At 41.1% G+C, this 15111-nt stretch overlaps 1 protein-coding gene across 3 annotated transcripts in view; it reads right to left on the bottom strand.

The window, feature by feature from the left end:
* Positions 1-320: 320 nt before the first annotated feature.
* ELP4 (elongator acetyltransferase complex subunit 4) overlaps positions 321-15111 on the bottom strand; it is a 194784-nt gene continuing 179993 nt past the window's right edge. For all 3 annotated transcript variants that reach the window (XM_075188034.1, XM_075188036.1, XM_075188035.1), the window contains one exon: positions 321-592. In XM_075188034.1, the coding sequence (XP_075044135.1) occupies positions 461-592 (132 nt within the window). In that variant the 3' untranslated portion in view covers positions 321-460. The remainder of the gene's footprint in view (positions 593-15111) is intronic.

Below are 15111 nucleotides of genomic sequence, written 5' to 3'. Positions count from 1 at the left end.
TTAGTTTGAATAAATAAACTTATTTGGATCTCTAGAGAAAATCTGGTCAGTTTACTCTGAAAAACAGATTTATACGGGGGAATTTAATTCAATAGTCGGGGAGCGATTTAAATTCTGGACCGGTGATATTTACTGCGCCTGGATATAGGACTTGACTTACACCCATTTCTGCTCGCACTTAAGGATACAACTCGCGCAGGATTGAATTCCCCCACAATGTCCTAACGTCACAAATGAATGGTCCAATATTTTTAGATCTTACACGAAAAATAAACATCGACTCACATTCTATAGCAGATTTTAATATGACAACACAGTAGTTCTGAGAATATTCTTTATTATCAAGAGCTCCATTTCCAGCATTAATATTTCTGTACATAAAAATGTTTAATAATAACAATGATGATGATGCCCCATTTGGGCGCCAGAGTTGGTGAACATATCTGCTAAGTAGAAATCACTAGAAGTCCAGGTGCTTCTTCCCTGCGGCTTCAGAGCCACATCCTGAGCTCAGCAGTTTGGCCGACCCTGCCAGATCCTGTTTGCTTGAACGACTCACTGTGTCTGACAAGTCTGGAGGCAAATGCAGTCTCTGCGGACAGAATGGGAATGGAAATAACAGAACACAACCATTATTAAATGTTTATTTGAAGCAGCACACAGTATACCTTGTTAGTCATTCATGTAGTCATTTAGTTTTACATGCAACATAAGTATCTATAAATCTTTTCCAAACCATTTGTCTGAAATAAAATTTGCACATGAGGAGACGTACATTTAAATGGGCGCACTGCCGAAAAACACTAGCAGGAATAGATAGGCGCATCTTTCCAGGGTGAACAGGAGCAGCCATGGCTGGCAAAATCATGTGACCTCCTCTTGTTATACAGATTAAAGTTGTACAAGATTTTACCCATTGAAAAAGTATACACTGTAAGATTAATTATATATAATTAGCACTTTATATCTTTGCAAATGGAAATTTATATCTAAGCAAATGCCTGTGAGCAAACTGAACTCCTCCCTCTTAATAGCAGTATGAAGACTGGGGAGGTAATTCACAAAATCCACCGCTAAACATCTCGGATTTGCACGTTGATTTTCCTCCCACCTCACGATTTTCAAATAAAGTTTTTTAAAAAAAAAGACTCCTCAAAACCCTTGCTCACCTCTTTGTTAAATAAAAATGTTATGTTTCTCATCTGGACTGTGACGGATCAAAAAACGAAGAAAAGAAGATTTGATTGTCCATTTCTACTGCGACAAGATAGAAGAAAATACGTAGTGAGCAGGTGTTTTGGGGAGTCTTTTATTTCATAACTTTTTTTCATTATTTATTTGGCTGTGCAAACTGCCACTCCTCCAGAAATACAGCTCTCTAGCCCCTCAACCCTAAGCGCATAGACGCATTTGCGTAATTTGAGGTACACATCAAGTTCAAAATTGTACTTGCACAGTGGAACGGTCGTTTTGCACAGGTGACTTACTGTGTGTACCTTATAAAGGGCCAGGAGCCAATTAACATAATTCCTGGCACTGAAACTGGACTAAGAACTGGGATGATCCAATGATGGTGGACATTCTGTGGGTATGTTAAGTGTGAAACCAGGGTTCTCTACAGTCAAACTATCACAACTGTGACCTCAGCTACCGGAGTAGTGGCACAGATTATGGATATGTGGTTATACTACTTACAACGTCACAAGTTCACTGAAGAAAGTAGATCTGGCTGCATCATAAAAAGAAAAAGTTTGGGAGATGATTTAAATAATGGTTCCATGCCTAAGTCATGTGATCCACTGTAGCCAATCCAAGTGACAAATAATTCCTCTGTCTCTCCGTGGTGATTATCCAAGAAACCAATACCACCCACCCAACGACAGACAAGTGGAGGTGGACAATCTGTTCCTCTTACTACCAATCAGACTTGGCCACCATCACATAGTGGTAGCTCTTTATCTCAGGGGTAGCTCACTCCAAACTCTCAGTCCTGCAACTAAGAGCAGTGATAAGCTGCAGGTTATACCTGGCGGTGATGGGTGAGGAGTAGGAGAAATGGACAGCTGCTAAGGAAACTCATGCTGGACCGCACTGAAAGAACATATTTCAGGTTATTCAATGTAGAGACCTGCGCTGGACTGTTTTAGAAGACACGTACCCAAACATGGACCCAGGACCTGCACAACAACAAAGACGTCTGTACTGTTACATCCTCCCCTTTTAGATGGCGAGTTTCATTATTTCATATGGGAGTTGGTCCAGCAGAAACAAAATTAGGTCATTTTATTGTGAAGCCGAGAGTAGCTCACTCTGCATGAATGGGTGCACCAGCCAACCAATCAGAGTGTAGGGCACCAAGTCCCCACATATCTCAATGGTTGGTCAGGGAAGTAGAGACTATGGTTATTTAGCCACAGGCGGGGGTGTGTGTGTGTGTGTGTGTGTGTGTGTGTGTTTGTGTGTGTTAGATTTGTCTGATTTTTTTTTTTTAGCACTTTCGGGACCATGTTGGAACAAGACAGAAGAGTGAGGACGAGGGCTTTGGTCGGTGGGGAAAGCACATTTGGTGATTAGTTTACGTTGGACAGAAGTAAAAATTTTTGTTCCACTGGATTATTTTTTTATTAATAGGGATTTTAATAGGGATTTTTAGCAAAAAGATGGAGAGCTGTGTGAATTTTATTTAATTATTTTGTAAAATGTACTCATGTGTATTTTTTACCATCTCTGACATGATAAATGGAGTCTTGGAGATACTTTGTCCATTATGCAGGAATCCCTTGTATGCAATGTACCCACTCCTGGGGCGCCATGTTATCATTACCCAGACCACTGGTGCAAGGAGAAGACCCAGCGATATTCAACACAGCAGATGGAGAGCACACACAGTCCTGGTGCTGGGGGTTTTGTTGTTCTTATATATATATATATATATATATATATATATATATATATATATATATATATATGCTGTCTAGTTTCACCAGCTAAGCTCTATGCAGCACCTGCTCATGTTAATACATGAAAGCTCTCACTAACCACTTCAACATCTGGGGGTATATTTTAGTTAAGTGAAGGTGTTGCCTATAGCAACCAATCAGATTCTAGCTATCATTTATTTAGTACTTTCTACAAAATGGCAGCTAGAATCTGATTGGTTGCTATAGGCAACATCTCCACTTTTTCAAACCTGCAGTTTAGTAAATATACCCCCTGGTTGTGATTTTATTTTCCATACAAAATCCAAGCACCCAAGCTGTTTCCGGGGTCTAATTCAATGTAATACAAAATATCTTCATACAAACAGACAAAAACACAGGATCAAATTGCAGTCACAGTGATAGTCCAAACACTGCTGCACATACAAAAATACTTAAACATGTACAATCAGCCACTAAAGCAAGATGACAACTCCCGTTTCAGACTTGGCCAATGTCCACCATCAGGTGAAGGGCACGATTGGATTCTGTTGATCCGCTACCACACTGATTACATAATACACAAAACAAAACATACGACTAAATATTATAAAAATTCTTAAATAAAAGTTGCCATGTTCTATATACTATAAAAAAAACACCTAACAATTGTATCTGTGGTTGTGTGAAACCAAGTAAAAAATAAAGCCGGCATAGGCGCAAAATTCTAAGTAAAATCCTGTGTATGACTCTAATTGTTTCTACTGGAACTATGGAAACAATGTGCGATTTTCAGTGAAATCATAATCTCAACATTATAATTAGACAGAATATATTTTTTTACATTGGGCTCAGAAAGGAAGCGGGATGTAACATCACATAGTTCACATATAAGAATACATGCAATGTTTGTGATTTCTCTCTGTTGGCGAGTAATGCAAATAATTAGGGCAGTGGAAGGTTTGACTGTACTTTACCTTTTCCTATTCTCGCTCGGTTCATGTGCAGTGCAGCAGAAAATGTGTTTTGTGCAGGAAAGAAAAAATGGAAAAATGGAGCAAAATGTGTGGCTTGCCCCAGGCTTAAAAATGCCTTGTTCAGATATGACAGCTGAGATCGCAGCAGGAGAATAACAGGGAGAGAGAGGAGAGCGAGTGATGGAAGGGTGAATTCCTCCCCAGAAAGGTGACACAGAAATGATTTCAATAAACTATTACCCGACTGCCATGCCTGTGACGGGAATACAGGGACTGCGCGGCATAGTACGGCAGAGATAGAGGTGTTAATGAAGACAAAGCACAGAACTGATAGAATATGCCTTCACATATTATACTGAAATTGTACAAATTGTACACATTGCAAAAGTCCCACTAAGCCGTGTCTGCAGTGCAGCAAAGGTTTTGTACATTTTCCCATCAATAACCGAAAGTATTGGAGGAGCCCCATCATCATCATCAGCTATTTATATAGCGCCACTAATTCTGCAGCGCTGTACAGAGAACTCACTCGCATCAGTCCCTGCCCCATTGGAGCTTCATCATCATCTTCTATTTTTTTATATAGCACCACTAATTCCGCAGCTTACAGTCTAAACTCCCTTACACACACACACACACACACACACACACACACACACAAAGACTAGGGTCAATTTGATGGCAGCCAATTAACCTACTAGTATGTTTTTAGATTGTGGGAGGAAACCATAGCACCAGGGAAAAAACCCACGCAAACAAGGGGAGAACATACAAACTCCACACAGATAAGGCCAAGGTCAGGAATCAAACTCATGAATCCAGTGCTATGAGGCAAAAGTGCTAACCACTGAGCCACTGTGCTGCCCAGAGATCAATGGATGAATCACAGCTTTAAATACTCCCAAGTAAAAAGTTTAGAACAGTTATGGAAGAAAGAACTGAATAAAGTTATTGTACGTGGTCAGAATGTCTACTCCCATAACCTGGGTTCTATTCCAGACACACATCTATGGAGTCCTGAGTACTTCCAACTCATTGCCACATAAGAGTCCACAAGCGTCATGTAAGGGGTTCAATGGTACATGTAAGTTATTTACATGTTAGTTATTTACACTGGCTATAACAGTAGAATCTTGTGCAATCTTTAAAGTGGTTTTCCCACCTTACAGTTGTACAACCCCCTGCTAATACTTTGGTGTCCTGCTCAAGACCTATGTTATTTGCTTAATTCTGAAGGGTAATAGGGTTAGAAATGAAAGTCAGTATCTCATTCCTCCCAACACTGGAAAAATCTAAATTGGGGCACTGCTCTGAAAAGGGAGGGGCTACAACACAATGGTAGTAGACAGGGCCCAGGGGAGTGTCTAGCATTCACTAGGACAGCCCCAACATCCTTAAACTAAAATCACCCTTTTAATTGCTGCGGCCACCAGAGACATGGGGGTATATTTACTAAACTGCGGGTTTGAAAAAGTGGAGATGTTGCCTATAGCAACCAATCAGATTCTAGCTGTCATTTATTGAGTGCAGTCTACAAAATGACAGCTAGAATCTGATTGGTTGCTGTAGGCAACATCTCCACTTTTTCAAACCCCCAGTTTAGTAAATATACCCCATGGTGTGTGGAAACATAACTCCCTACTTTATATGACTTGAGTTAAAAGTACCAACCAAGGGCCAAGTCCTTTTAAATCATGACTGTACCCAGAGGTAACCCAGTCAGTGCTTACCAGGCTATCTTCCAGAATACTTCCCGCCCCAATACCGTGGGTGATAGAAAGTATTTTCACACCCAGGCAAATAACTGAACAAGGAATATTTAAGTTTATTTAACACGATTCACCAACGGTCATTTGTGAAAGGGTTAAAACAATCACACTGTAATATTACATACAGGGAAACAATATATTATAGCAGTAAGGTTCCTCTTCCTGCCAAGACAGCAGGCACCCCGCTTTCCGTGGGCATACACCTCCACAAAAATATGCAAGGAACGAAGACGTACATCTCTGGTCCTCACAGTCTTGTAGCCTCTGCCACTTGGCAATCCAGCACTAGCCAGTCCCGTGGGCACCCCGAGCCAGCCCTGTGGGCACCCCGAGCCATCCCTGGGCACCCCTAGCCAGTCCCGTGGGCACCCCTAGCCACGACTTCCTAACCAGGCTCCTAAGCTTGTGGCCTCTAGGTACAAAATGGGCGCTCCTCTTATCTACTGGAGTTGGACAGGGACAGAGGAACTGCCCATCTCACTCTGAGACCCCTTTCCAGCCATGGCTTCACATTCGCTGATGTAGTGAGTGATGGCATCTGCCCTGGATTAATCAGTTAGGCCCTTTCTGTGCTCTGGACTGACCAGAACTGCCGGTGGCATCTGGCCGGCCCTCTATTCCTGGACCTTGCAGTAGCGAGAGCCAGTGTTTGGCACACCTTAGGGGCAGGATGATCTTGGTCCAGACATTGTGGGATGGGTCTCCCCATGGTGCCTACTGAGACATTAACAGTGTACATACACAGAATCACAGTATAGCTATCACACATGTATACTAGGGACAAACACTGCTTCTTAAGGAGAGGGGGTCCTGACGGGCACAACCTTTATTTAAACATGGCCATTATTATTATTATTATTATTATCCTTTATTTGTTATGCGCCACAAGGTTTCCGCGGCGCCGTACACAGTACAAAACAGTCGACAATACAGGATGAAACAGTACAAAACAATAAACAAATATACCAATACTTCAGAAACTCCAGGCAGGCTGATGCAAAAAACGGAGCAGAAGAACAGGTAGGGAGACATGAGGGAAGAGGGCCCTGCTCAAGTGAGCTTACATCCTAAGGGAGGGATTCACCTCACCTTGACCATGGGACTAACTGGGGAAACACAAAGCAGTAAAAAGTGTCCCAGTCACAGTACGTTTACTGTAGGAAACACGATTAACCCCTTGTTTCATCACAGCCCCTGAACCCCAAGTTCTGCTCCACCGCTAGACATAACATCCATGCTCAATTCGAAACACCCACTTTGTAGCCAACAAAACCTCTCCTGTGCCTAAAGTTCCCGATTTAAGAGGATCCTTAGGTTTACTCCCATATGTACTTCAATACTGTAACACTGACCGCTCCACAGTTTAAATTAAAGTAATATTATTTATCCACAACAATAAGAGATGAAAAAGTAGCCGCTAATCTATATCTTACGATATAGGTGTGTGTCTGCAGTGCGGTGGTCAGTTAACGCAGTATATATATATATATATATATATATATATATATATATATATATATATAATGATAATTTGAGTGCTCAGTGAGACCCCTCCCCCAGATCCCCCATCATGTGTTGTACTAAGCAGGGTTCAGCACCTACATATAGCCGGAAACTCTGCCAATCACCTTTACCAATCCTCAGGTCTCTCCAATGCCGAATATCTGCCACAGTAACTGTAATATGCCGAGACCCTTCACGGTACAACAAACAGGGACCACCACCACAGTATTATTATTTCCCCATGATTATAGCCCTTCTGGTATAGAATATGGCCTACCTTTGGTATTTACTAATGGTCAATCTCCTTTTACAACACACAATGGAGCTGCTTAACACATTCGGGATGTAGGAGAGGTGGCTAAGGTCTATTGACAGGGCTGAGGGATCGCAGGGCCAAACAACATACTTTAAAGGAAAAACAAACCAAATTAAAAAGTTCAGATATCAACCATAAAGGTAAAATCAATTTGTGACATTACATTGCAGCTCTTTTAGAAAGCAGCAGTCCCTACTCTATTGCAGACATCTGATTATAGACAAGAGACTGGGCTTCCCTCTACCGGTGTGTAAGGGAGATCTGAGGCAGCAATGGCATGAACCTACAGAGGCCAGTCCTAGATAAAAAGGACTAACATACCAATAGTTCCACCCACGGTAGTCTATGCTTTCCTCCTGTTAGAGCTCAGCAGTATAAGATTACTACCAGAGGTTATTTCAAACAAGTTCTGTTTTCAATTTTTCAGAGAGGCCGCCTTTCTAACGTTTCATAGGCACAGCAATTATCTCTATCCTACTCAGAAGAGCTTTCACAAGAATGGATGAACCTGTTTGTGTAATAAGGCTTGGAGGGGGGTTTCCAGGCACTAGTAACCCCTCCCCCCATTGGTTGGCCTATGCATATTACACTATCTTGCGCTCCTTCTGTGTGTTTTTTTTTAATCAATATAAACAAGAATCAAAAACATACAGGGCCAAATCTCCAAAAGCTATCACTGTCCGTGATGATCAGAGACAGCTGCTAGCGGCTACATATATATAAATATATTTGCGTCAAAAGTTTTATCACACAAAACTCTGGAAAACTGTGAAATAGTGTGGAAGCCGTCATAAGATTGGTTCTCTGTAGCAAACAATAGAAAAAATGTTAGAAGGAATATTGATGGATTTTACAGTGAAAGAAAACACAGATGAAACCAAGCTGAACAAATGGAAAGCTACTCTACCTACACAGTTTCCAGCAATATACGGTAAACAGCTACAAGCTGCAGGACAGCGGGTGAAGCATATGTTGAAATAAAACAGTGTATATTGTACAATGAACTGCAATTCTCCTGCTGCCATATCTACTATCTTAGTTATAGCAATAAAGAGAGACTGTCATCTTTGTAAGATGAAATCAGTACAGTACAATATCAGTAATAGTCTTACTTATTTGTAGTAAAGGCACTTGTCTTTCTTCTGGGAAGATTTGTTTAAAGAGATCCTGTTCCCTAACCCCGCTGAGACTTTTCTCACCCCTTTGCTTAGCAAATTTCGGCACATTTTAGTCTTGTCACAATCCAACATCAAACATCAGTCTATGCCGTATCCACACATATTGTACCTTGTTCTTGTGAGTTTTCAGAATATACCCTTAGGGTTAGATTTACTAAACTGTGGGTTTGAAAAAGTGGAGATGTTGCCTATAGCAACCAATCAGATTCTAGCTGTCATTTATTTAGTACATTCTGCAAAATGCGAGCTAGAATCTGATTGGTTGCTATAGGCAACATCTCCACTTTTTCAAACCCGCAGTTTAGTAAATATACCCCTTAGTTTGCTTACCCCTCTTGACATGGCAAAGAAAATCTAGCCAAAATGGCCAAAAAGGTAGTTTTGTTCACTGAAATTGCAAGAACGTAAACCACAAACGTGTGTATTTTGTTTTCTAGACACCACCAAGGAATACTTTGTGTTCTGTCATTCTCATCAAAGAATTGAAACATTTAAAAGAAATGTCCACTTTGGAAACTTTTGTCTAAAGGGGGAATTCAATTCCCCCCGAAGTACCGCTGCGCTAAAACTATTATTGTTATTATGGTAGTTCTAACGTCAGCTTTTTGCTTGCAGCTCAGAAAGCCGGGTTAATATTACCGTAATAACGGTAATATCCATAACGTGGCGGTACTTCGGGGGGGAACTGAATTCCCCCCATAATGGATGAAATAGACCCAAAGTTACCCCTTAATTATTAGCATAATGGAAAACGCATGAGCACACGGAATTAGCAATACAATAACCGAATTATTTTTTCCCCACCTATGTGAAACAAACCAGGCAATGTTTCTGAGAAATCCACTTTTTTAAGCCAAAACCAATGTTTTTATTTATTTGCATATGCTGCCGTGTTCTTCATAAGTCTTCCCTGTTTTGTTTCTCATATTGTTTTCTATGTTGCATGATCCCCGGTATTAATTCACGGATGCACAGGTGAGTTTGGATACTAATACCAACAAAAATGGCGGCTAAGGGAGCGTCATCACAGACATTAAGGACCCCTCCCAGCTGGGGCTCTCAACCAGGTCCCCTGATGTGTTTGGCATTCTGTATTAAGGACATTTATTGTGACACTGCCATTAGTTTTGGATTGGGCATAAAAATTATAAAGTATGTACTGGGATGGTTAGGTGCAGGCTATGTTTTTGCTGTCCACTGTGTCACTGACCCCTTACTCCATTTTATTTACCTCATCGATCATTCTTCTGCAGACATGTTTTGACTATTGTCTTTGGCTACAGTATGCAAATGACAGGGAGGATATAAAATCAGCACCTTCCTAGCACTGTAAGGAGAACGACGGCTGCTGTCACTGAATTTAGGAGAGAGCTGACAACAAACTCCTTTCTGTTGAACAGACGGTCATATAGACAAAACCTTAAAGTTTAACAAGTTACATGTGGGGATGAAAAGCCCACTGTAATAAATAAATAAAAATGCAGGACCTTTTAACAAGGGCAGCAAGTGCCTTCGGTGGCAGAATCGTTTTTCTGTCCTTTCAGCTGGCATTAAAACCGTAAAATGAGGTCACAAGTTGGTTCCTTCCCATTACCATAACAGAGTATTTCCAAAACCATAAACAGTTTTTCATGGTGGTGAATAAAAACAGATTTTGCTGGGAAACTGTTCCTGAATCTAATAATTATCCTCTTCATCCTCTTAATTCAGTCTCAGTGTTTTGCCAAGGAGTGGGACGGGAGCCAGTAAGAGTCCTCAGGAGGATTATTCTTATAGGAGTCTCCCATCAGGAGGTCTAACAGCCAGCAATTACCAAAAAGCGGCCCTTTTGATTTAAAGGAAAAGTTTCAGAAATGGACTAAAACGCTGAATAATGCACGTGATTAGTAATTTGTAGCTGCGGATCAGGGGTCCCCCTCTACCAGAAGTGTTTGTTGAAAAAATAACAAAAATGACACCTGTGGGGAGTTTTAGCATTTTATTTTTTTTTCCTCCAGGGCTCAATAGGCGTTGTATAAAAACTATTACAGGGCTAGGAGTACCCGGGCAGACTCTGTCATCACCTTCAGAAAATTTATCTGTATATTCTATTGTGATAGAGCGCTGAATAAAATCTTTTCAAGCTGGAGCCTTTATATGATGCCCTGGATTTTTAAATGAAAATGGGGGGTCAAATTCTCTCATTTTCCTTACAATGGACTGAAAAGAACAACTGGCCAGACTCGATGGCCGCACCAGAAGGTGATTTCATAAAAGACGGCCTGCGAGTGAATGCTGGACTCAGATCAATGCCTTATTGTGAGCGCTCCGAGACAAACGAGGACTGGCTACGATTTAAGCTGTGTAATTAAATTTCACACAATATGAAGCAGCAAATGACATGTAAATTATGAATGGCCCGATCCTTACTTTCCATGACACTGTTAAGTAAGGGAGGTGTAAAAGAATCATTAGATTATACTGGACTGCACACACTTTGAAAAGCTTGTCGTCTTGAGCATACACAGCCGGCTTTGGCAGTGGCAAGACTATTTCAAACAGTGTGGAAACAATATGTGACCAGCCTTTGATTGTGTTTGTCCACCTAGGTATAAAATAGACATTATCGCAATATTGTATCACACACCAAGATGCTTGCGTTGTACCTAACTATGACATGACATGATATACTCAACTCTGCCATTGTTCGAGAAACCGATGGGGTATTCAAAAAACAAACCAAACAAACTGGAATTGCTTACAGGGGAACTTTGAACTGACAAAGCCCTGACATTTATTTATTTATATTACTTTTAAACATAAGGGAGGCAATTTCATTACAGTGGAATAAAAAAACACGTATCTATATTAAAAAAAATAAATAAATCTAGAATTACAACATGGGAAAAATAATGAGGCAACAATTTAACCCCCAGCACACCTAACAATACCCAAACTCTCTTTGGATTCAGAGGTGATTAAAGAGTTTTAGAAGAACACCTTTAACTATCATTCTACAGCATTGGCTTAATGAGGACAAATCCTTTTTTTCAGTTAAAGCTTAAAAAAAAAAAAAAAAAGAAGGGGGGAAGCCGGCACCCTTTGGAAGGCTGCTCATTAAAAATGTGGAATGCTGCAGAGGGCTCCCTCCACATGAAGAGTCTTTCTGGTTGAGTAGGGATCACAAACCTACAGGATAAATGTTCCTCTCTTCTCAAGTGCTTGTTTTGCAGGCAGCGCCTCAGAGAAAAGAGACACAACTTGTTAGTCAACAGTAATTTTGAAGGATGGAAAAGGATTTGGAGAGGATGGGGGGGGGGGGGGGAAAGGGAGCGAACATCTTATCTTCTCTGGTGAGACCTCTTTGAAGTAATGCAAAACTATCTGTCCTAAAGACTTACTTGAATAAGGCTTTGTTACTTTAAGGGTATATAAAAAAAAAAATCAAAAAAAAATAATCATTATTTTCTGTGTGGGATCAACTGTGTCCTGTTGTGGCTTTTAAGCGCTCAAGCACCCACTTCAGTCTTCCTAATTGGTCAAAACATAAATGGTGTCACTAACTTGAAATAAGATAAAACCACTTGAGAGCGGCAGTGTGGTTTTAACCCCTCGTGTAAGAAGATGCTGTGAAAATCTCTGGGCATGCTTCTGATTTGAGGATCCTCCACCCTCAGAGAAATAAACTTCATTCTGTACCGCTATGCAGGATTTGTGGCCACTTACCGAGAAAATGCACAAACAGGTTGATCTACCTACACATACGATCCTGTTATCACCATTCACTGTAAGTGGCAACCATCAGATAGGTAGGTTGTTAGATGTAAAGTTAAATTCATGTAAGAGATTATTTATGTTTTAAAGTCTATGGGGAGATTCAATTACCCGCGAGGTTCCGCAGCTGCACGACGAGTCTCCGTTGGATGCTCATTTTTGCTTGCATACAGGTGCAAGAAAAATAGAGCAATGTTTACTTCACTGCAATCGCTGTATTTCTGTGCAGGAACACTTAACGCGAGGTGACTATGGGACCTCACCGCTAACTGTATCTGACCTTATGCTTAAGCAAACATAACCAACGAAATGCATAAAAAAAAAACTAGTTAAACAATATAAAGTTTTAACAAAGAGTTTATTAATCCTTTCCATAGCAATTTTCCCAACTTTCAAACATTTACTAGATGTCTTGTTATTAATGTAAATGCTCACATCTGCGGTATATTTTGGATTATACATTTACTACTACAGTAAAAAGTTAGATGTAAAGGAAATATATTCTTTTTTTTTCCTAAAGGAGAACCCCTCACCTAACTTGTTTGGTTAGATACAGTCTCTTGAAAAGTATATCTAACGGTACCTGCAGCTAAAGAATCTTCTCTCTTCAAGGGGGGCAAATATGCCTTCTGCGAACATGGCTGCTCCCGGCATCTCATTATACCTGTTTCATCTATTTAGCATGAATAGACTTTCGTGCTGGTGATTGGAAAGTGACTGTTGTCGGATGATGACATAACTGTGAGCGCTGGCCTGACACAAGCTCTCCTTGTAAAGAGAGATTTATTTTGGCTGCAAATATAGTTGGATACGCTCTCTAATAGAGTGTATCTAACCAGCTAAACAAGTTAAGCAGTGGGTTCAACTTGCAAAACAACCCTTTGAGTTTATTAATAACCAATGGGAAAAAACACAACAAAAGTGGACATTTATTTTCAATTCAACTGTTCAGTCTATTTAAAGACCACTAAGCCCCAAGATTGAAATGCTCAGTTATGAACCATTAAGATAAAGTACCTTGTTTAGCGGTAATATAATATTCTACTGCAGCGCTGTTAGAAGGTAAATGATTACTCCCCTCTCTACTACAGTTAGCTGAAGGACCCTGCGACCCCTGCCCCCACTCCTTATTGAGCAAAGTGGAGGCATCTTCTGAAAAGCATTGTTCCACGTATGCTTAAAAAGCTGAGAGTACAGTTATTTAAGCATCAGTGACATTACTGGCCAATTCCCCTGTGTAGGACTCCACCAACCCACATAGTGAATTTCTATAAAGCAAGTCTGACAAGCTGTCAGTCAGTCACTGTCTGTGTTTTTTGTTTTGGAAGAAACTCCCAACAATTACAGGAACTAGCTTTTGTTCAGTGAAACATGCAAATTGACCAGGGGTCAAACTTTTGCATACAACTGTCAGATGCTGGCTTTACTTTCACTTTATGTATTATGTTTAAAAAAAGCTGACAAAGGTGAACATTTCCTTTATGAGGTGAAGGAATAATCCTTGGCCTACTGTATAATTAGGGACACACATACCATAGGTTGAGAATACCTATTCTAATAAACAACCTCAACTGAGGTTAAGGAAAACGGCTGAAATTCGTTGTACCAAATTAAGAGTAATAAAAAATAACGAGTTGGATATACTCAATTTGTTTTAAATAGAGGCCTATTAACCTTGCATCCTTCCCTCATCAGCTTGACAGAAGCCTGACATCGATACTTTGTGCTGTTGGAGGACCCTGCTCTTCCCATGATCTAACTCTCAAGCTGTGAATCTGCCTCCATTCCCCTCCTCACGTCATGACACATGTGACCAAGTCCTCACTTACTCAATCTCCTGATTGGTCAGGTCTCTGCCTCCACCACCGCAAAACTCATATCCAGAAATAATCGGTGCTACTCTATCCCTATCCACTAGAAAAGTGGGAACTCACAGATGTGCAGGAGATGAAGATTGATAACCTTAGACAAATGGCTCCTTACAAATGACATATACAATAACACTAACAGTAAAACAGACTGTCTTCTTTAATCTGTAGGAATGCACCAAATTCTTCCAAATGCTAATGCAAAGGATCCCAAACTATTTCAGTTCCAGGCACCCTTAGGGTCTCCATAAATTTTTCAAGGCACCCCTAATCCAAAATAAATACCAAGTAGTCACCCTCCTTGCTTACCACTGGCCCTGGCCGAGGCACCCTTGTGAGATCGCCAAGGCACCCCAGGGAGCCTAGGCCAGGGGCGGATCTAGACTTTATGTTTAGGGGGGGCGATTTTGCATAATCACGCCCCCTCCTTTGCTCTGATTGGCTGGCCTGCGTTAACACCGCCTTCCGTCCGCAATTGGCCCCGCCCCCTCCCGTTGTGGTCGCCGGCTGGGACCACTCTGATTGGCTGGCCCACATTTAGCCCCGCCCCTCCCGTTTTAATCGGCGGCTGGGACCTAGCTTTTTGCTGCTAGGGGGGGCGAATGCCCCGATCGCCCCCCCCTGGATCCGCCACTGGCCTAGGCGCACAGTTTGGGAACCACTGTGCTAATGTGTTCTAGCAAATTGTTGGCTTTGTTTACAATGGATCCCAATTGTCTGCCATTTTAATGCACAGGACCCAGTTGTCACTTCCACAAATTAAAATTACAGATAACATTTTATCCCTTAAGTCCCTCCTGTTCAAAATTATAGTTTCAGTTGGGATTCT

This window comes from Mixophyes fleayi, chromosome 10 (genome assembly GCF_038048845.1).
Source record: "Mixophyes fleayi isolate aMixFle1 chromosome 10, aMixFle1.hap1, whole genome shotgun sequence".
In the NCBI taxonomy this organism is placed as follows: domain Eukaryota; kingdom Metazoa; phylum Chordata; class Amphibia; order Anura; family Limnodynastidae; genus Mixophyes; species Mixophyes fleayi.
The sequence above is the reverse complement of the archived record's forward strand: the minus strand, read 5'-3'. Positions and strand labels throughout refer to the sequence as shown.